General features: G+C 40.2%; 2 protein-coding genes across 2 annotated transcripts in view; one reads left to right on the top strand and one right to left on the bottom strand.

Annotated features, from left to right (window-relative positions):
* The window catches only part of ABCB11 (ATP binding cassette subfamily B member 11), a 37,878-nt gene extending 37,122 nt beyond the window's left edge, over positions 1-756 (bottom strand). Inside the window, exon 1 of the mRNA XM_054381151.1 lies at positions 684-756. Within this exon, the coding sequence (XP_054237126.1) occupies positions 684-756 (73 nt within the window). The remainder of the gene's footprint in view (positions 1-683) is intronic.
* Positions 757-9,931: 9,175 nt separating this feature from the next.
* DHRS9 (dehydrogenase/reductase 9) lies at positions 9,932-18,723 on the top strand. The gene is made up of 5 exons (XM_054381181.1): positions 9,932-9,976; positions 14,050-14,380; positions 15,950-16,208; positions 17,463-17,626; positions 18,473-18,723. Exons 1-5 carry the CDS (start codon positions 9,962-9,964, stop codon positions 18,721-18,723), a joined length of 1,020 nt encoding a protein of 339 aa, XP_054237156.1. The 5' UTR covers positions 9,932-9,961.
* Positions 18,724-20,335: the final 1,612 nt, after the last annotated feature.

Here is a 20,335-nt window from a genome sequence, read left to right as displayed (position 1 = left end):
GTATGTATGCTTAGAAAATCTGGTGATACTTGAGTGCTGGAATTCTTTTGTGAGCCTTTTTAGTCTGAGACACAGGTGCATTGCACTATACAGCAATGTATCTCCCATTATGTGCTACTATTTTGTTTCATTCAGCACAAATATTTAATGCTCCTCTCTTTTTCAGCTTTTCTCAAGTCTTATAAACAGAATTCATAATATTGAATGTTTCTCTTCATGTTTCTCCCTGACTCTTAACACATTTGGATTGGAAAAATGGAAAAGCGCACATTGCAAAGGAAAAATGGAAGAAACAAATAAAAGCTTTGATGAAGAGAAGGAACGCAGATCTTTATCTAGCAATAACTCATAAGAGTTCTGGCTAATGTAAATATGACTACAGATACATGTGTAGCCTTTTACTTGTACACCTAAATGCTGAGGATAAAAACTTAGGTAGATACCATGAATTTTTAGGCTGGTAAGTAAAGACTGGCCATGAGTGGGGATCATTATATGTAGTTTTTAAAGGAAAGTTGTTTTGCAGGCAGCATGCCTACCACAGCAAATACTATGTAATTCTATATTTATTTCCCAGACTATTTGCTTTGTATTCTGTAGACTGTTCACCCTACTTAGGCCACTGACCACCTATTTTACATGCTTTATAAAGTAAGGAGCCAACTGAAGATTAAACTTCTTACATTTTCCATCCAAGGCAAAAGCATGGTTATCCTCTCCCAGCCTCTTGATGCTACGCAGAACAGGGTCAGACATGATGATTAGTTACTTAAATCAGAAGACCTGAAGAAAGAGAGAGGAGGGAAGGGGGGGAGGAAGAGTATCAGCATACATTTGCCTAATAACATACCATACAACTTGACTATATTAAACTCCTGCTTACCTTAGCTTTGCCCTCATTATCTCATGGCAACACCACTGGTTATTGTGCAATTTATAACAGATGTCCCAGACAGTGAAACTACAGGAAAAAAAACATCTGCGAGCAGCATGCCCAGCTTACCTCTAGGTACAAGGCTTCAATGTATGCCAACTGGAGTGACCCATACCTTTGTTCAATGTAATGTATCCTAAAGAATAGTTACAATACCTTATTCCAGTCATTAAACATCAACATTTTTATGTTTACACTTCTCTATAAACCCCTCACGGCCTCTCACTTTAACCTCATTACATCACATTCAGATATCAAAACATCTTTGACCCAAATAAGACAAGAAGTCTTCTTTGTAAAAGAGGTATTTCCTCAGTGAGTTCCCAGCTAGCTGATGTTCTACCTATTTAACCCTGTAAAGCCACCACTATTTTTCTACTAATAGCATTAAAACTACCAGAATCCTTCATATTGCCAAGAGTGGTGTGATTAGCTAGAGCCAGGCAGTGCCTTACATGGGGAGGGCTGAGAAGAAGCTTGGCTCTGAAATTGCCAGAGGATGTAGGAAATATATCCATTCCTGGATGAAAATGGAGGAGTATAATAGGAACTGGTCCAGGGGTTCAGGATGCATGTGTGACTTTTAATAATTTCACATCCCATAAAGCCCTGACCTTTTCTTTTTTGTCACTTTTCTCCCTAAACTGCCTTGCAAGCCTTTCTCTTTCATCCTCTTCTGAACTGCATGTGTACAATTCTTGGCACATCACTGAATCCTCAGTAATACCATCTGAAAAGACCAAAGTGTCTTGATTAATTCTAAGCATCCAAGGCAAAGTTAATTATTCTTGTTTCATTTTAGCTGATGGTTATCAAAGATGCTTGAAGAACTCCCCAGGGAATTAATGCTTTACTTTCCTTATTGCTAAACCATTTTTTGTTCTAATCCAAATCTCACCTGTCATAACTTAAACCCCTTACTTCTTTCACAATCCAGCAAGGAAATGGAACATACTGTTCCTTTCCACTTTGTAAGAATGCTATACTTATTTGGATAGTACTAGAATGTCTCCCTCTTCAGATGAAGAAAGCAACTCATTCAGTTTTCCTTGGTAGAGTGTAGTTCTAAACCTCTGATAATTTCCACTGGTCTCCTCTGCATTCTAGCACATCTTTCTTGAAGTGATTAATGCATAACAGCACTACAGCACCACTCTTACCAACACTGAGCAAAGGAGAAAGATTATTTCAGTTTCACAGATTATATTCCTATTATTTTCTAAAGCTCAATACATCAATACTATCCACAAACTATCCTGTCCAGCAGGCATAATTCGTTAGCTGACTGAAACGGATTAGTACAGCAGATTAGCATGCTGTATTAGGATATTAAAACAACCTTCCTCAGGGTCTGAATGTTTAACTGAGAATCACAACATCTTGAAAAATACTGTTGCTGATATCTGCATTATTTAGATAATAGAAATCAGAAATAATAGATGGTGTTAGATCATTCCATCTACCCTTGCGTGTACAAATGGCAAACTAGGATACCTCAAACATTGCACTGAAGTGAAACAGCATTTAACTCTAGTCAGTTAAGGTATGGCTGCTGGATTTTTATAAAAACTTTTAAGGAGCTCAAAATCCAGATTTAAAGAAGTAATACATGGAAAATGCCAACAAAGGAGCATATCCTGTAGAATGAACATTAGGACCTGATCCAAAGCCCTTTGAGAACTTTTTCAAATTACATCTTTATTCAGATCAGATCTTTACTTAACATAAAGGTGGGGACCAGGGGAACAGAGCAGCAGAGACAACAACATGAAGGAACGGGGAAGGAGAAGGACGGACAGACAGATGAAATGAAATAATGAAAATTGGCCCCCAAAGCACTATCCTTCATTTTTGTTTAAAACTAGGTTCCTCAAACACTGATGATGGCATACATACAGAAAGACATTCTGCTTCAAATTAGAACTTTAATGGCTTGTTCTTCAAACAGTTCCATTCAAAAAACAACCAACCAAACCCCAACCAAACCAAAACAGAATAAAACAAAAGCAAAAAAAAAAAACCAAAAAAAACGCAAAACAAACAAACAAGAACCACTGAACCACCAAAAAAAACCACAAACTGTGTAAAGGAAAAACAAAGGTACCTTTCAGTTCAGGAAGTTTCACCAGTTAACTCTGAAACATTAACATGATAGGTTTATACTCACCCGTAGCTGTGAAAAATCATGTATCACAGAACAAATTGCAAGGATCTTGTTCAATCAGTCAGGAAAACACCATTTCACATCATGTTTTTGTTATTCTAACCCATTCGTTAGAACTTAATCTTTAAATTGAGCATTGGCTGTTTGCACCTGGGTCAACAACCGTGCAGTCACAATGGTTACAGTTCATTGACATCTAACGGAGGGTTCAAATTTGACTAAGGTAATCTCACAACATAAAGTCAGGGCGTTTGGAAAGCAATTATATAGAAGGAGACTGGACAGTTGTCTGGGGAAAAAAAGCTCTCAATTAATGTACTGGAAGTTATTCTTATAGCATTTCTTTTATATAGTGTTTCTTTTAGTATAGAATTTCTTTATTAGCCATATGATAATTCAGTGTGCACTACTGTCCCTGCACTAAATAGCAACATCAGCTGAATAATATGAAAATTGGTTCAGAGATTAAGCTAAATTCAGATTTAAAACTTGCTCAAAAGATTTGTTTCCTGCCCCATAGCTTATCCTTCTCCTCATGGCTTCTAATATTTTATCATTCTTCCTTTAAAATTAAGATTTCACAACCCAGAAGCAAACACAGACATGGTTTAGATCCCCTCCAGAATCAGTTCTCAGTAGAGAGAGCCCTGACTGATAGACAAGATAGAAAGGTAATGCCTTAACCTTAGTCACTATCAAGTCTTCTGTACTCTCAAGTTTTCCATGCTAAACCCTCATGCACAAAAGTGCATCACAATTAAATGTAGCTTACCAGAACTCCATTTTCCTTAGTTAGCATTGTTACTGTGGTCACTGTGGCAGCATAACCAAACACAAACCTGATGTCTTCTCTCATTTTCTTAACAAAAGATGTCTACATCTGTGCCACTGTACACAGTGTAGCTTTCAGAATAACACTATCTGAAATAATGTCACAGTGCTAATTCTCTTGTCTAACATAACATAGAGCCAGAGGTGGGGGAAAAGTAGTTACTTGCAGTACAGGGGACAGGAGTGGAATGGCTGAAAAAAGATATATAAATAATGGAGCAGAACTCAGCTTTGCTTCATTATCCCCTGCCAGCTTCCTCAGAAGCAACATGGTCAAAGGTCATGCAATGCTTTTGTTTTTCAAGGTACTTGAGCAGAGCTCATACTTAGCATGCAAGGAAGCCCACTATTTCCATACAAGGTTTGGCTTACTAGAGATGGAATAAAATTTTAGCTTGCACAAAGTACTTCAGTCTTTTCACTTGAAGACTTCAATCATCTAGGCATTCAGAAAGTGCGCACAGAGCCTGTTACACACTGCTAATGAAGTAGATTAAGGGAGTGGCAAATTAGAGCTGAGATCACAGACTACCCTCAACCTTTTTGAAGGGCTTTGCTCCATCCTAAACTCCTGCTTCTCACAACTCATCCTTGTAAAAAATTCTGAAGATCATTAAATTCTGACTTCATAACACGGTCCCTAAAAATGAGTCGATGCTGAAAAATCATCTGTTTCTGCAGAGTGAAGTGGAGAACACAAAGCACTCAAGTTTTGGTCCTGCTTCAACAGAGTTACCTTCCTCTTTTATAGCTGCTAGCAGAAAAAAATAGCCAAATCCACTCCATCTCTTCAAGTCCTATCCTACTTTGTTCTCATCTGATGTCCTGGGAAAGGAAATGTCACCTTCTGTCACTAGAGTCAGCCCTTCAGTGAATGAAGAAGTAATCACTGAACTAAAACAGTAGGGAGCAGGACTTTAGTAAATTGAGGGGACTGAGGACAGATGTTCCCATCCCTGAACTCTCACAGGGGACACATGCAAAATCTTGAATTTTGGTGGATTATAGATAATATTTGGTTCATGAAAGATGGGAAATACTGTGATGATAATTCCCCTCAGTTGTAGTCTGAGTTGAAGGGAAACATTTTGCTCACTGCTCATGTCATTTCAATGAGGAAGAAAAAGATCATAATTCACTGAGCCAAATGCAGGAAAATAACTTCCCTCAATCTGAGTACCTGTTTATTCTAGCATATTACCATTCCAAATGAAAGTATCCTTTCTTCTCTGGACTTTTTTTTCCAGCAGTTCATAGAAGAAGTGAATAAAAATGAATCTTAGTTATTTCTGTACAGATAATTTCTTATTAAGAAATGAAAGCCCATGCACTCTTTTGGTTCAGGAGTCCTCATCTCTAAGCTGTAGTATACAACCTATTGATCTTTATTCCAGTATTGACAACTGCTATTAGGAGTAATCAAATAAGATGTTTCCAAAGCTTCCTATAGATAGCCAGAGATTTAGCACTAAGAGGAGTAGGTGGCCACAGTTTAATAGTAGATGAATTGCAGGCTGAAACTCCAGATGAGCAGCTTGTTTCTGCGATTTGCACCCATCTGTATCCAGAAGTTTGAACTCTCTTGCCTGACAGAAGACATTGAGCAGACTGCTTTTATGCTTTGTTAATTTATTTTTTTAACTATTCAAATTTAAATTTATTTCTGTAGCTGGTATACAGTGGTTCTGCATCCAAGAAGCCACACATTGGCTTTTTCACTTGGGTATATTCCCCATCTTAATTGTGCCACTTACAGTCGTTAACACCTCAGAGTATCAAAAGTGTAAGGCAGGTCTCAGTATTGTAGTACACTTCTGCTTCTACATGATGCTTTATCTGCCTGTCCTCTGATCCTTTGGAAAACAAAGGAAAACATTTTATTCACTTCTTAATTTCTCCCAGGTGGCTAGGAAGAACAGACCAACACTCCCATTACTATAACCTTCTTTCAGGAGGAATTGGGAGCCTTTTTTTTTGCAATCAAACTACATTTCTTCATGCTGAAATAGGCAATAGTAGATACTTTCCTTACAGTGACATAAGAAAAGTGCCTCCGGTCACACTGTGGACATTTCTGTGAATACGACTTTCTCTTTTATGAAAAGTCAAAAGTCCAAGTCCGTGATTGTTAGGAGCGGATATCTTCAAGATGGGAAGCTAGCTCAAAGAAACAAACAAATGTATTTCTCCTCCCATAGTCTAAACCACGATCAGAGACACTAAGTCATGGTATACTTATTTCTTGGTCACAAAAATATCCTATACTGAAACTGCAAAATATCTCCTGAGTGCATCCAGCAGCAAGGCTGGGAGGTAAGGGGCAAAGGACTTACCTCTAGTATCTACCCTTGTTTCCATAGTTAGCCTCTTACCATCTGCTCTTGACAGGTATCAGAAGCAAGACATGTACTTACTTATGCAGTTGATCCTAACCAAGTCTGGCAGCTGATAGGAATTTTTCCTCCATTCCAAACACTGGTGCAAAATTAAAATAGCAGAGATAGCAACAACACTTCTAAAACAAAACAACCCCTTATAAACTTAAAATGCAAACTATAACTTTTATATTAAAAAGAAGTGACTCAACACGTTAAAATGAGTGTTCTTTCAAAAAGATGTTTCTGAGAGTGCTTGCTTGCCCCACCCTCTGTGCAACTGATCACTTGGTCACCATGTTTACTCATGTCAGAAAGTGGTATGTCCACATAAGACTGCTTGTTCGCTGTGCCCCTGCTTCTCATGCTGCCACTCAAACAGCTTTGGGGCTTCTGACTGAGTGCTTCTTATCACTCCCCCTCCTGGAAAATAGGAAAAAACAAATTCTTGCTGACTCCTTGGGATTTTTCCTCTTCTGGTTATAAAAAACTGAAGGTGGATCCTTACATTGCAAAGCTGGGTCACTGTGGGCAGGTGCTGGACCCTATCAGTCCCCCAACCCACTGACTAAAGCTCACAGGGACCGTAAGTTAATGCTGATCGTCTAAGCCCCATGTTTGAAACAAGCCTGTTGCCGGGTCTAAACCAGGCCTTTTCCCTCAGCCTAGCTAAATTGCTAGCTTTGTATTTATTGACAGGATTAGCGATTGGGACAAAACTCTGTTTAGTTTATGTTTATTTACTAGTTATACTTCATATCTACTTTACAGCTGACATAGGAGCTCACGAAACACAGTTCTGTCTCCTCTAGAGGGGTCCTTCTCACACCTTTCCAGCCCCTGAGCGTCCACAGTTTGCCACCATGAGCAGACCCCGCACAGGCTTTAGCATGCCTGAGGCGCAGCTCAGGATTACTGAAGTCCAAGGTAGGCATGAAAGGGCAGGAGCGGCAGGGAAACAGTGCCCGTGCAAGAAAGGTAAGTCTCCAAGCAGCCTCTAGGTGCAAGCCTAGCCCTAGCGCTGAGGCTCTGGAACCAGCCGGAACCGGCCCGGCCCCGCAGCAGCTGGGCAGAGCTGAACTGCTCTCGCGAGACAGGCGTAGGCACAGTAGCCACGAGCTCTTTAAAGGCCTGAGGCGTGCAGTCCCCGCCGGCCGTAGCTTGAGTGCTAGTCAGCTGCAGGTGAGGGAAGGCTGCGAAGGAGCCCCAAGCAGAGCAAGGGATATTAGAAAGAGAATCCTAATTTTAATAGGGGTTGTAAGAAAAGGAAAGCCAGCCACCCATGCTGGTTCTGCTATGCATGCCTACATACGCCAGAGAAGAATTTCCCTTTGTTAAAGGGACTTTGAAATACTATACAGAGAAGGCAGTTATCTAATCACTTCTTCATTAGTTCTTCTCTGCCAATGCTGCAGAGGAAAATCAAACAACAAAAATGAGAATATCTGCATCACAACTTTTGCAATGCCCTGGGTAACTTCCAGCTAGCACAAGAAGCTGCATTTCATCAGCATACATATTTATGTAAACAAGCACCATGAGCAGCCACAGGGCTTGCAATAAAAATGGAGATATATGGAACCTCCCATGTCAGAGTAGAAAGAAGTTACACATAGAAAATAAAAGCAGCGTTCCTGTTCTTATTTGGATGCTGAAAAACATGTCAGGCATTTGCAATTTTCTTTTAAATTAAGTTTTGCCAAAGAAGAATTTGTCTATAGTAAACAGAACTTCATTTTATCTTGCCCTTCAGAGATGGATCATCTGTAAGCAGTCTCTAAAAAGATCTGTACTTCTTTTTGCCTACTTAGAATTAATTTTTTAATCCATCACATTAGCCATCTCCTATTTCCAGGCTACCACAGCACTCACGAAGTATAACTGAACTCTTTATTCTAAGCAGAATTTCATCCATTATCATTAGTTACTTATAAGTTCACTATTAAGTGAATTGGAGTATAATCGCAGATATGCAGCCTCTTCCCAAACACATATTACAGGATTGTTGTTTTTGTCACACTGCCTGAGCTTCATTTTAGTAGGTGAAGTGCTCCAACCTGCACCCCACCCTCCTATGCTCAGAGACCATAGGTGCACTCCCACAGCCTAGCTGGTGAGAATTTATTTCTTGAGAGGCAAGGTGGCTGTACTTGCTACCTTCTTTCTTGAGAGTTTGGCACAGAAAACCAAACGGTTAGTAAAATAAAGTAAATAAATTTTCCCGGATAGCATTGCTTAAGTATCTACTATAATGAGAAAGGTGGTGGGTCCTGCTGATCATGATTGGCCTTTTGTTATCGATTAGCTCCAGTCTTTAATTTTCTAAGAACTGACACTAAGTTCAGATATTTCTGTTTGCTTACATGCAAATATTCCATTTTTATTTCTCTTTTCTAGTCAGCTTTTCTCCCACATATGTTCAGTGGAAGTTTACTAACCTGGGAGCTGTAACTAATTGTATTATTCTTTGTAACGTCATTACAATGTATCTCCCATTCTCATTTCTGCTCAGGAAGGATTTTGTTTGTTTGTTTTAGCACAAGGATGCCACTGCTCTGATGATTAGTTGTAGTTGGGAAAAAAAAAAAAAAAGAAAACAACAAACCACAATAAACCACCACATCCCCCCCCAAAAAAAAAAAAACAAAAAACAAAAAACAAACCACCAGCCAACTAACAATCCTTTACAGACAAGAAAACTAGCAGCTTTTTGTCCAGAAGATTTCAGTAATAAAATGCTTTTCTATGTAGTATTCTTTCTTGGTGTCACCTCTCTGTGGTAGCATGGGAGGGCAAGAGGCAGGAAGAAGGTTACAAATCTCACTGGAAAATATATATTCATCAATGGATGTGACACTGGATTTGGAAATAAGGAGATTTTTTTGATGGAAAGGAATCCTGTGTTTGTACTAGCTGTCTGACTGAAACAGGAGCCAAAGAGTTAAAAACTGTGACCTGAAAACAGATTCAGACAGTGCTGCTAGATGTGAGAGATTTGGACTGTGTTAAGAAAGTGGCTGCATGGGTCAAAGCTGAAGTTCAAAGTAAGTTCCAGCTTTGTATCTGTTTAAAAAAATACATAAATAGAGTTTTCCTAAAAATATGCTTATTTTAATTTACTGGCATGTGCCACTAATGCTAATTCACTTCAGGAGGAGTGGTATTACAGTAGACTTTACAATTTATAATAACTAGCTCAGGTGCAGGAGAAAAAGTAGAGGTCTGAACCAGCCTCTGTTAAATCAACAAAAACACTCCTGCTGGTTTCAAGATGAAGCACAGATGGGTCCTTCCCAGTTGAGTAGATTAGTTCTCCCTGATGAGTCTTGACAATGCCCCAGGCTCTGTAGATTACTATATATAGCCAGCAACGCTTATAGGTAGGCAGGCAAGTATATACAGAAGATTAATACTGAGTAAGTCTCTAAAATAGAAGCATCACAGCACAAGTCATTATCAACAGCTGAGAGAGGGACCCCGCTTGTCAGCTGCTGTACAATGATTAGAAAGCATCATCAGACACAGAATTCACAGTGAAATTAATTTTTTTAAACTATCACTCATGAAGGTATTTGTGCACAAGCTTATAAGTTTGACACTGGAAATTACTGGTGAAGGGACGTCGTGAGCACCTGAAGGGATAGACTGAGCTTGCAGATGTCTCCCCAGAATGTGAGTAACAGCACAAAACCAGAACTCGTGTCTGTCATTACAATGATCAGTACCTGTTATATGCATTTGCAGAATAAATAGCTAAGAGAACAAATTGAGCACTTGTTTTGAGGGCAGAGACAAGAGAACGTGCAGTCCCTTCCTGTCTAGAGTGATTTTAGAAATTGTTTATGTAAAATTGTTATTGTTATCTGCAGGGGACCTACAGGAAGGCTAGGGAAGGACTGTTTAGAAGGGTTTGTAGATACAGGATGTGGGGCAATGGTTTTAAACTGGAGCAGGGTAGATTTGGGTTGGGCATAAGGAAGTTCTTTACAACGAGAGTGGTAAAACGCTGGAACAGATTGCCCAGGGATGTGATTGAGGCTCCATCCCTGGAGATGTTCAAGATCAGACTCAGTGTGGCCCTGGGCAGCCTGATCTAGTTGGAGGCGGTCCCTGCTCACCGCAGGGGAGATGGACAAGATGACATTTGAGGGTCCCTTAACTTGTGAATGTAGGAACCTACAGGGTCTGAATAAATTGCTAACTAGGAATGTTCTTTCTAACATCTGGAATCTTTCTCCACTCCTTTTTTTTTTTTTTCCCCCCAGTTACTTGGTCAGTCACGTAGAAGTTTACAGGTTTTTATTTTCCTGGGTCTTTTACAAATCAGAAGTGCAAGCCTTATAAGGTTTGTCCTTCCCAGACTCTGAAGAGCTGTTGGATGATCTGTCAGAGGGCTGTCAGATACATCTAAACCTTCCCCTGAGTGCAGCACGAGTGCTGTTTCCTCAGCATGCCTGGCAGATCATTCCAACTAATTGCAGAGCATTGACTTCTGAAGGTTTGCACTGCCAGCACAACAGCCAATGAAGTAATCCAAAGCTCACTCAAAACTTGACCCCAGCCTGAGGTTCTTTGACATAACTACCAAAGCAAACTTGCTATGGGAGCAAAACACTAACATTCCCCTTCAATACTATGTACGTGCTTCAGTTCTTTTAGTGCAGAGAAGCAGATGCTGTATTTTGCAGTCATCCAAGGATCTTAACGGGCCCGTGGTGTAGTCAGACTGCTTTTCTCTAAAATCAATTGCTTTCATAATAGCACTTGTCTAGGCATAAGAAGCCAAGTTCTACCCAAAGAGTTCTCAATTTGCTAGGCAAATATCAAAGTTTTAATGGAAAGTAGAATTTGCCCTTAGCTATTTATGGGTTATATTAGTAATCAGAATTCAATATTTATGAAGATATATCAATACTCTTGAAATATCATGCTGACATTTTCTCTGGAAACACAGTCTGCTACTCCAGGCAGCTATTTCAAAACCAGTATGTCCCTGGAAGACAAGTGGTTTTTTTAGTGCTCCACATTTATCAAACAAAATATTTTGCATAGCATAGTGCATTCACAGAACTAGACAATTTTCTTGGAAGAAAACTTTAACTGATACTATTTCCTTTGATTTTTGACCCCAGACTCCTTTCAGCAGCAGTGATATCACCTAGCAGAATAAATAATAGCAAAAGGCTCCAGCAGAACAAACCCCACCACCGTGCTCAGCACTGTATGTCCACGTGTTATTGGAGAGGAAGCACTGCTACTGAGAGACAAGGAGGGGATTTAGGGATTACAAGTTTAGGAACACTGGTCTAGGACTGACAGGGAAGAGAGGAGCTGTAGAGACTCCACACACAGAGCTGCAGTCCCTAGAACCCATTGTCCTACAGCGCTTCTGTGCCAATTATTGCTACCTAAACACAGAGGCTAACACTAACACCAGTCCCAGGTCTTTCTCTTACAGAACCCGAGCAGACTTCCTGACCAGATATACCAAGATTTCTCCACAGAGCCTGGTTTCAAATTTAACCTGCTTTGCAGTAGTGTAAGCTCACTGTCCCTTGCATCTTCCCTACAGCAGCACTGAAGAAGCAAGGTGTGATTTACAGCTCCTCTTTTCAGTTATGTTAACCTTTCCCCCAGATATCTAATTACTTAATTTTGTATAGGGAAAAAAAAGTGAATTGAGTCATAAAATGATATATATCACAGCACTAGCTTGTTGAATAGTTTCCTGAGATTTATTGGCATGAGGTTACAAGAGCCTGCTAGTAGCAACCCCTATTTCTCTCTAGGTCTATCTCAGCTCTTAATTCTGAATCAGCAGACAAAGGAAATGTCATTCCTTGGCACATCACTGCAAATAGACTGGGGTGTCAGTGATTAGGTGCTGCAACATCCTATTTTCAGACTTTGTTTTAACGTACAGAAGCCTGAATTAGCCTGAGTTCTTTCACACAGTTTCAATGACACTTGATCAGAACACACTCTTTGAGTCCTCTCACAAACTGAATGTCACCAACTCAGTGAAACATTACAAAGGTGATTCCAAAGTGCAGCACTCAGGAACAGTGCAGCCTTTGTCAGACTTAAAAGGGACATCCACAACAAAAAGCCAGGTGTCAATGTGAAGTGCCTGAACTAGAGGGCTGATTACATCAGCCTAAAGAACAGTGAGATGGGCTGCTAAAAGAACTGCTACAGACCGGGGATGGCTCTAACACCCTAAAAATTCAGTGGAAGCCTGCCTGTGGATTTCAGTGAAAGAAGAAGAAATATCTTACCTGTATATATTTGCTTAACATTTTAAAATCAGAGAGCGTTAATCAGTAGCCCAAAAGTCCACATTGATGGCTACTGAGGCACCCAACTATGTAAAAGAAGACCATTAGTAGCAGTGTTGTCAGCTGTTATCATTTATCACCTATATAACTGATTTAATTAATGAGAATCCAACATTCATTCAATTCCATTCCTACTTGGTGAGATAACAGCAAAATATAGTCAGAATAAATCCAAATCACTCCGCAAGCACAGTAGGAACAAAAAAACCAGATAGGTTCTAGCAACCAGACTTAATACACTGGGTTCCCTTTAATATTCATGTCTTAAGGTAGAATGACTCCCTCTTCTTTGAGCACATTCTTTGAATACAATCACATTTTAAAAGGCAAATATCTGCACTTCTACCTATATGTAGGTAACTAGACCCTAAGTGACCTGTTTAGCATCTGTAAATAATTTCTTTTTGACAGAATGTCTGGGAAATACTTACCAGCCTTCCCATAAATATTTGCTTTAATGAATTATTTTGGTAAAATTCTTGCACAATCCAAAAATACAAATAGAAAACCAGTAGTCAATCATGAAGATTTTATAAAGCAAGAATTGTATTCTATAGTTATCAAAAACTTTTGTAATAAACAAACAGTATCCTCCTCACCAGTTAGGAAGCCTTGCATTCCCTTCAGTGATTCTTTTCTTGAGGGAAATACCACAGGATGTTAGGGGTTGGAAGGGACCTCAGGAGATCGTTGAGTCCAACCCCACATTTCCAACTCCACGCATTTCCCCATTTCTTTACACACACCTCACTTCCTATAAAATATATTCTGTTGTGTGGTCTCTCGATACTAAACATACAATGAGGAAGGAGACGGAAGACTCAGGCACTGCCCTAAAGTCTACCTCGTCTAATGGGCAGAGAACAGATCACTCACCATCACACAACAGATAGTCATCAGACCCACCACTATGTCTTAGGCTTTTCTGGTTGTTCCTGGGGTCACTCTGCTTCCCTGCTGTCAATTAAAATAGAGGCCTGGGTGGCACCATACAGGCAAAGAGAATGGTCTTTATTCGCAGGAGGTCTTACTCTCTCCAGTATTATCACAAACGTTCACCAAAAATCCCCAGACCCTACTGTAAGAACTGATGCTGTCATTCCTTTCAGCCTCAACTGTCCTGACAGGGCTGACTAAAAAGATGGGTCAGCAAAGCTTGGAAACAGTGGAAATCTATTGAAAAGCAAGAGAGGGAAGGTTTTGCCAAGGCACAATATTATTCATGGATCCTGCTCACATTGTGCCGAAGCTTACACCCCTTCTCTCCCCTAACTTACAGTGAGCTGGAAGGACTGTAAACAGAAACAAAGCTTCTTATGGGAACTGGGTCTGAGAAAGTTGAGGGGTTGGCTGCTTTGATTAATTTGCTTCATTACATTTCTAGATGATTAACTTATTTTCTTGTAGCTCTCACTTTCAGACTCACTGCATATAGCAATTTTGGCTTCCATACTTTCTCTTATCATTTACTGGCTCATCAGAGACAGCTACAGAGTGAGAAATATAAATGGAAAGCATGTTTTCATAACAAGCTGTGACACCGAACTTGGAAACTCACTGGCTATATGGCTTGACAAAAGGGGATTTTGTGTCATTGCTGCATGTGCCACAGAAAAAGGATGCCAAGAGCTACAGTCCTGCTCTTCACTTTCGCTGAAGACAGTGAACCTGAACTTAGCTGACTCAAACAGCATTGCTAGGGCTGTGGAGTTCGTGAGTGAAGAGACAGCCAGCAAGGGTAAGTGGCAAGGCAATTTTCCAGAAAAATTATTCAGTGTAACAAAATGTGGTCTAGATTAAAAATCTGGTGCCTCTCCACTGTCCACAGAGGCCCTTTTTGTCTTACATTCACTCTTCAGGTCTGTCGTTTCTCAGTTCAAAGATAATCTTTCCAGCAATGCTTTCGGGCTTCCCTTCACTTTTACCAACAAAAGTTAAAATTCTGTTTGTTTAGTCTGTTAACACCAAATCATTCCCAGGTGTGCTTTTCAGACTCTTTTTGGTGTGGTTGAATTATCTAATTGGGGAGGTGCTAAATTACTTTCTTGACAATAAAACAAGCCCACCCAATTAATAATGGCTGGTGCAGGGATTCTTCTGCCCTCCTCTATTAAGCAGAGGAGTGTTTTTGCATGGCTAGGTTGAACTTTTGCAATTGCACTGACTGTAATGGTTATCACTTACCCTTCCAGCCCATTTTCTAGGAGCTTTGTATAGGTAGCTCTCCTTACTGCTATCATACACCTCTGAGTGCTTGTCTGAAAGAGTTTCAGTGCCTACGAGTGGAGTTAGGAAGCAAGGCTCAAGTGTTGCTTTTGTCAAAATGATTAAAAGGATCTGTGTGGTAAATACATTCAATGCACAGGAATACATGTTTCTTCCTCAGCATTGATAGCTCACATTAGACATTAAGGGCCACCAAAGGGGATCACAGTACTGCAACTACCAGCTGCAACACACAGTTAAACCAAATATTCAATAGGCTTGTTAATTAATTAATTAACTAGCTGAAAAAGCGAAGCACATATCTTCTACCAGTAGGACTTTTTCCCCAAAGCTTGTAAAATACTGTTGGCCTCATCTTGAGCGTTTCAGACCATTCTTGAACACAGTGATTCAGACCAAAGACAACATAATTACTAGTGCTTACCTCCTCTAGTAGACTTCTGCTTCCAACTTGTGGAAAGTCACATGCTCTTGGTGAGTGCAGCCACTGCTAGTGCTGTTACCTCCATCCGAGAAACTCCTTATGGAGGCTAAGTGCTGGACTTTTGGCCTCTCCCTTCAGGTACGGGCTGTCCTCAGCAAACTCTTGGAAACGTCACTATTTATCTTAAGTTCCTCAAGCAATTTATAAGGTAGTAAAGCAGAATGATCAATATACAGGGTTAAGCTAATATTTTTAGAAGCATTGACTAACATCTGCATGTCTTGTTCAGACCTTTAGACCCCAACCCAGTAAAATAAGTCTCTACTTTTATGTAGATTAGTTGATTCTCACAAAAATGTAAGTGCATATTAGGAGTCCACATACTTGAGTGGATCAGGATAAAAAAGTCCAGTATGGTGGCCCATATCTCAGAGCAAAATAGTTTTTTAATATTTTATCCATGCTTTTTTAGAGTCATTGCCTAAGGCCTTCAGTAAATTTGGCAGATGTAGAGAGTAGATCATACAAACTCCGGACAGCTACATTCATCTCATTTTAGTTTTTACAGCCTGTGTGCTTGGTTCCCAGTGCTACATATGGACCTTCAGAGTAAGATATTGGTACATACTGAAATAAATGGTTTTGTAATCCTCGTAGGTCTTTTTGGCTTGGTGAGTCATGCTGAAGGAACAGCACCTGTAGCACCGACTGACTGGCTAACCATTGAAGACTTCCACTCAGTGCTAGACATGAGTCTGCTGGGATTGATTGAAATCACACTCAAGCTTCTGCCACTTCTGAAAAAAGCAGAGGGAAGAGTAGTCAATCTCATTAACACCAAAGGCCTCATGGCTTTTGTAGGGGGTGGCTATGGACTGTCCACATGGGGCATGGAAGCTTTCTCTGACACCTTACGGTGAGTACCTAGAAATACAGGCATGAGTCCAAGAACAGATTCCAGATTTGCTGAAAAAGGGGGACTGTTTGTCCCTCTCATTTTCTCTCTAGAAATCATGATTAAACAGGGAAACAAAAGTAGGAGGATGTTGGTCACTGGCTTTGGATTTTACTTTCCTGTACTTTGAACAGATCCACCAGGAAACTGCAATGGGAAAAAATTTCATATCCTGGAAAAATGGTTGGCATGCTGCTGTCAGGGATGTGAATCCACTATGTGCACAAAAGTAAATGAACAGTATAGCCTGGCCAGACACCCAGAGTTTCCTGGGCAAGTTGAACTTGCTTGTACTTGCACCTTTACAACTCATTTTATTTTGCTCTAATGCTCCACAATTAGAGCTGGGCAATTCTAGGCAGCAACCACATTACCAAAGGTACTTGTAACTTCAGAAAATTAATCTGAGCACCCTCTCCTGAAGCCAGATGTTTTGTACTGCCTTGAGAAGGCTAAGGCCTAGCCCAGCAAGTCAAGTCTTCACAAAGACTAGGAAAGCTAGTTGCAAATAATTATAAATAGTTACCTAAAGTAAATATATACCCTAATATAATACAATATAAACTGATGGCTAATATACACATGGTCCATTCCTTGGCACACTTTGGAACATAGCTGCCTCAATTTCTTGAGCTGCCCAGCAAGGCAAAGAGGCCATTTTCATCCCAAAGGAGTTGTGCTGCAACTCAAAATTACATAGAGGGAAACACACTAACAGAAAACACACTAATCTTTATTGTACTAACATTTAATTAGCTAAATATAGCTATTAAACCATATGATGCTGTATAAAGCTCTAATCCAAATGAAATGTTTTGCTTACTTTTACAGTTTCCCAGGTACTTTAATAATCTGATCCTGCTGAAAGCTGAAATGATGCAATAGTATTTGAAACAGTCAAAAGTTTATTTTGTTAATATATGGCTAAGATGCAGTTTGCTGCCACATTCTTTGCATCAGTCTAACAGGAACCATACATAAAGTTGTAAATTTACATAACATTGCTTTTCTTCCTGAGTTAATTGCCTGTTGTGTTTCCAGAGGGCAGGTACACTGCTATAAAGTTAATTTTGACATCTCAGAATCATTCTGACATTTGAAGATAAGAATCAAAGTTTCATATTAATTTATGTGTTAGATTTTCAACTTACTTATGTTTAATAGCTTTGCCATTATTGGGTGGTCAGGGATGACTATTGGGGTTTTGTCTTCTAGGATAGAGATGCGGCATTTTGGAGTGAAAGTAAGCATTGTTGAGCATGGTTTCTTTAAAGCAGGAATTGTTAATTCAGATGTCATTGAGAAATACCTCTTAAGACTTTGGAACAGACTGACTTCTGAGACCAGGCACTCCTATGGAGAAAAATACTTTGTTGAATGTAAGTACAAAAACAACTGTATGAAAGCTCAGGGAGGGTATTATCAACATGTATAAACACCAGAGGCAAGCCTGTAAAGACAACAGAACCAGGACCTTTTCACTGGTGCCCAGAGACAAGACCCAAGGCAGGGGGCACACACTGAAACACAGGATGTTGCTGCTGAACATCAGGAAACACATTTTTACTGTGAGGGTGACACAGCACTGGCACAGGTTGCCCAGGGAAGTCCTGGAATCTCATCCTTGGAGATGCTCAAAAGCTGTATGGACATGGTCCTGGGCAACCTAGTCTAGGTGACTAGATTGAGCAGGGAGGGTTGGACAAGAGGTCCCTTTTGACCTCAACCAGTCTGCGGTTATGTGAACGTTTGCTGGATGTCAGTAACATTCATTAAGAATCCATTGCATTTATGGACTATGTGTATGTTAGTTGAGGCATGCGCTATTAGTTCCTATATGAGATTGATGAGATGTGAGATCATGCTGCCATCCTTGGTCCCTCCATATTTCAAGGAATAATGCCCAAGGGGAATGGATTGCTATGACCTTATACTAAGTTTATGGATTACTGATACCTGAAAAGTTGTGCTGTGTCATGCTGCACTTATGTTTTAGAACACCTAACTCACAATATAGGTCAGGGAGGTTTCTGTTTTCCAGGCTCTTCGGTGTTCTGTAGCCTTTCTGGTCTCTGCTCTACTGTAGCCATACTGCTCTCAGCCTGTAGTTTAAAGCAAGCCTGAAGCTGTAGCCAGACCTTTCAACATAAAGGATCCTTTCACTGAGAAAGCTGCATACAACTGCTTATATACAAATGCTTTTAGGTTTATTTTCTTCTTTGCAGATATAAAAGCTCAAAGATCATCGGTGAAAAGACTGTGTGACTCTGATATTTCTAAGGTCATAAAATGCGTGGAACATGCCCTGATAGCAAAATACCCCAGGATACGATACAGAGCTGGATGGGATGCAAAGTTCTTTTGGCTGTTTCTCTCCTATGCTCCAAGCTGTTTATCTGACATGCTGCTGCACATGATGTTTCCAGCTCCAGCAGCTAGTAGGAGATCAGTTCCTGGAGTTCTAATTAACATTTAGTATTAGATGAGTACCAGCTCCACGGAAATAAATATTAATCCTGTCAAAACCAGATGCCCTTTTCTTTACTGGTTACAGACTGCTTAAATTCTCCTCAAAACACACTTTCTCCACCCTGCAGCATTCTTTAATAGATGCACTTGATCTCCCTTAACCAAATTAGCAGTAGTTTGGTACAGACTGCGAAGGAAGTAAAGGCCTGAGCCCTAGCCAAGACAGGAATTACTTCAGGAGTGCTCCATAGAGGAGCAGAGCACACTGAGCATTGCTGAGTATGATCTTGGAACACCAATCACGTGATTAACACATGAATAGCAGGTGGTTTGTCCAAGACTCATGTATTGAAGAACAAAGAATATTGTGGGCACAAGGAGTACACTGTGCATACTTCTCCCATTGTGTGCAATTTGACTATGAGCCAACTGCTTTATCTCACAAATATAATGGCCTAAATAAGCCTTATTTCAGCTCTCCCTGCATGGCGATGATCTCCCTTTGAACTGGGAAGCCTCTCAATGTTGCACTTTGAAGCAATGAGACCTTTTACCAATAGATCATTGGATGAGCCAAGTTTGAGTTTGCCCTGCATAGCAATTGGACTGCACGCCATGCAGCTATTCCTTTGATTAGGGATACCTCTCAATAAGAGATATTGGTTGTTTAGCTTAAGTAAGTTTTAAATAGAATTAATCACTTAGATCTATAATGTTGTGTGATCTGGTATGTTGTTTGCTTAGCTTTACTTACTTAGCAGGAGCAGCTAGATTTGCTGAAGCCTTAGAACACAAGCCATGAAGTTTTGCTTTGGTTTACTAAACATGTGGCTACTTAAGCAAAATATGGACTCTAGAGACAGTGTCAACCAGAAGATAAGGAGGCTACAACTGTCAGCAGCAGCTGCAACTAGACAAGCTAATGGCCTGCCTGAACACAGTGAAGGAATCCAATAAGCAGTCATAAGGCCTCAAACTGGAATGACTATTAGACCAAAGGGCAGTTGGAAGACACATGAAGAGAATGTGAAGAGTACTTGAGGGACAGGTGAATAGTCTGTATGGGTATCATTGCCCAGAGATTTCTCTGGGTCCCTTTGAGGTCCCTCTCCCTCCAGAGGTACCTACTTCAAGCTGATTCTGATGCTGTACCACTCTATTAAATTATTTATTTCTATGAGATTCAATGCCCGAAATACTTAGGGAAACCTAGGGTTCAAACTTCAGGGTGAACTAACACCAGACATCTGGACCAAAGGCACTTCTTTAACACCAAGTTTTGAGATCACTTTCCTGAAGCTAAGAGATGTTTCCTTACCCAAGTCAGAGACCCCTTATTTGCTGTTAACAGATGCTTGGTAAGTGACTGAAAGCATGCTGAATGAATGACTAATGAAACCCATATAGCTAATTCCATTAGCTGTAAACCTTTGACCAAGCCTGGGACTAAGTCCAGATCCAGCCACACCTAGACTTGTCTCTGAAAAGGAATTTAGAAAGCAAGGGGTTCCATTCTGGACCTTGCAACTCAACAAGAACTTTTCCTTAACATTTGTATTGCATTGATTAGACAAAGTGTTGACCAAACCAGAGATTGAGATTGGACCTAGCCACCCCTA

This window comes from Indicator indicator, chromosome 5 (genome assembly GCF_027791375.1).
Source record: "Indicator indicator isolate 239-I01 chromosome 5, UM_Iind_1.1, whole genome shotgun sequence".
NCBI classification, from domain to species: domain Eukaryota; kingdom Metazoa; phylum Chordata; class Aves; order Piciformes; family Indicatoridae; genus Indicator; species Indicator indicator.
Note: the sequence above shows the minus strand (reverse complement) of the source record. Positions and strands in the feature narration are given on the sequence as shown.

Bases quoted from the DNA above. Each gene is read 5' to 3' on its own strand.
- DHRS9 (XM_054381181.1), top strand. The intron at 14,381-15,949 runs GTAAGTGGCAAG...TAATCCTCGTAG, and splicing joins TGAAGAGACAGCCAGCAAGG to GTCTTTTTGGCTTGGTGAGT. The intron at 17,627-18,472 runs GTAAGTACAAAA...TCTTCTTTGCAG, and splicing joins AGAAAAATACTTTGTTGAAT to ATATAAAAGCTCAAAGATCA.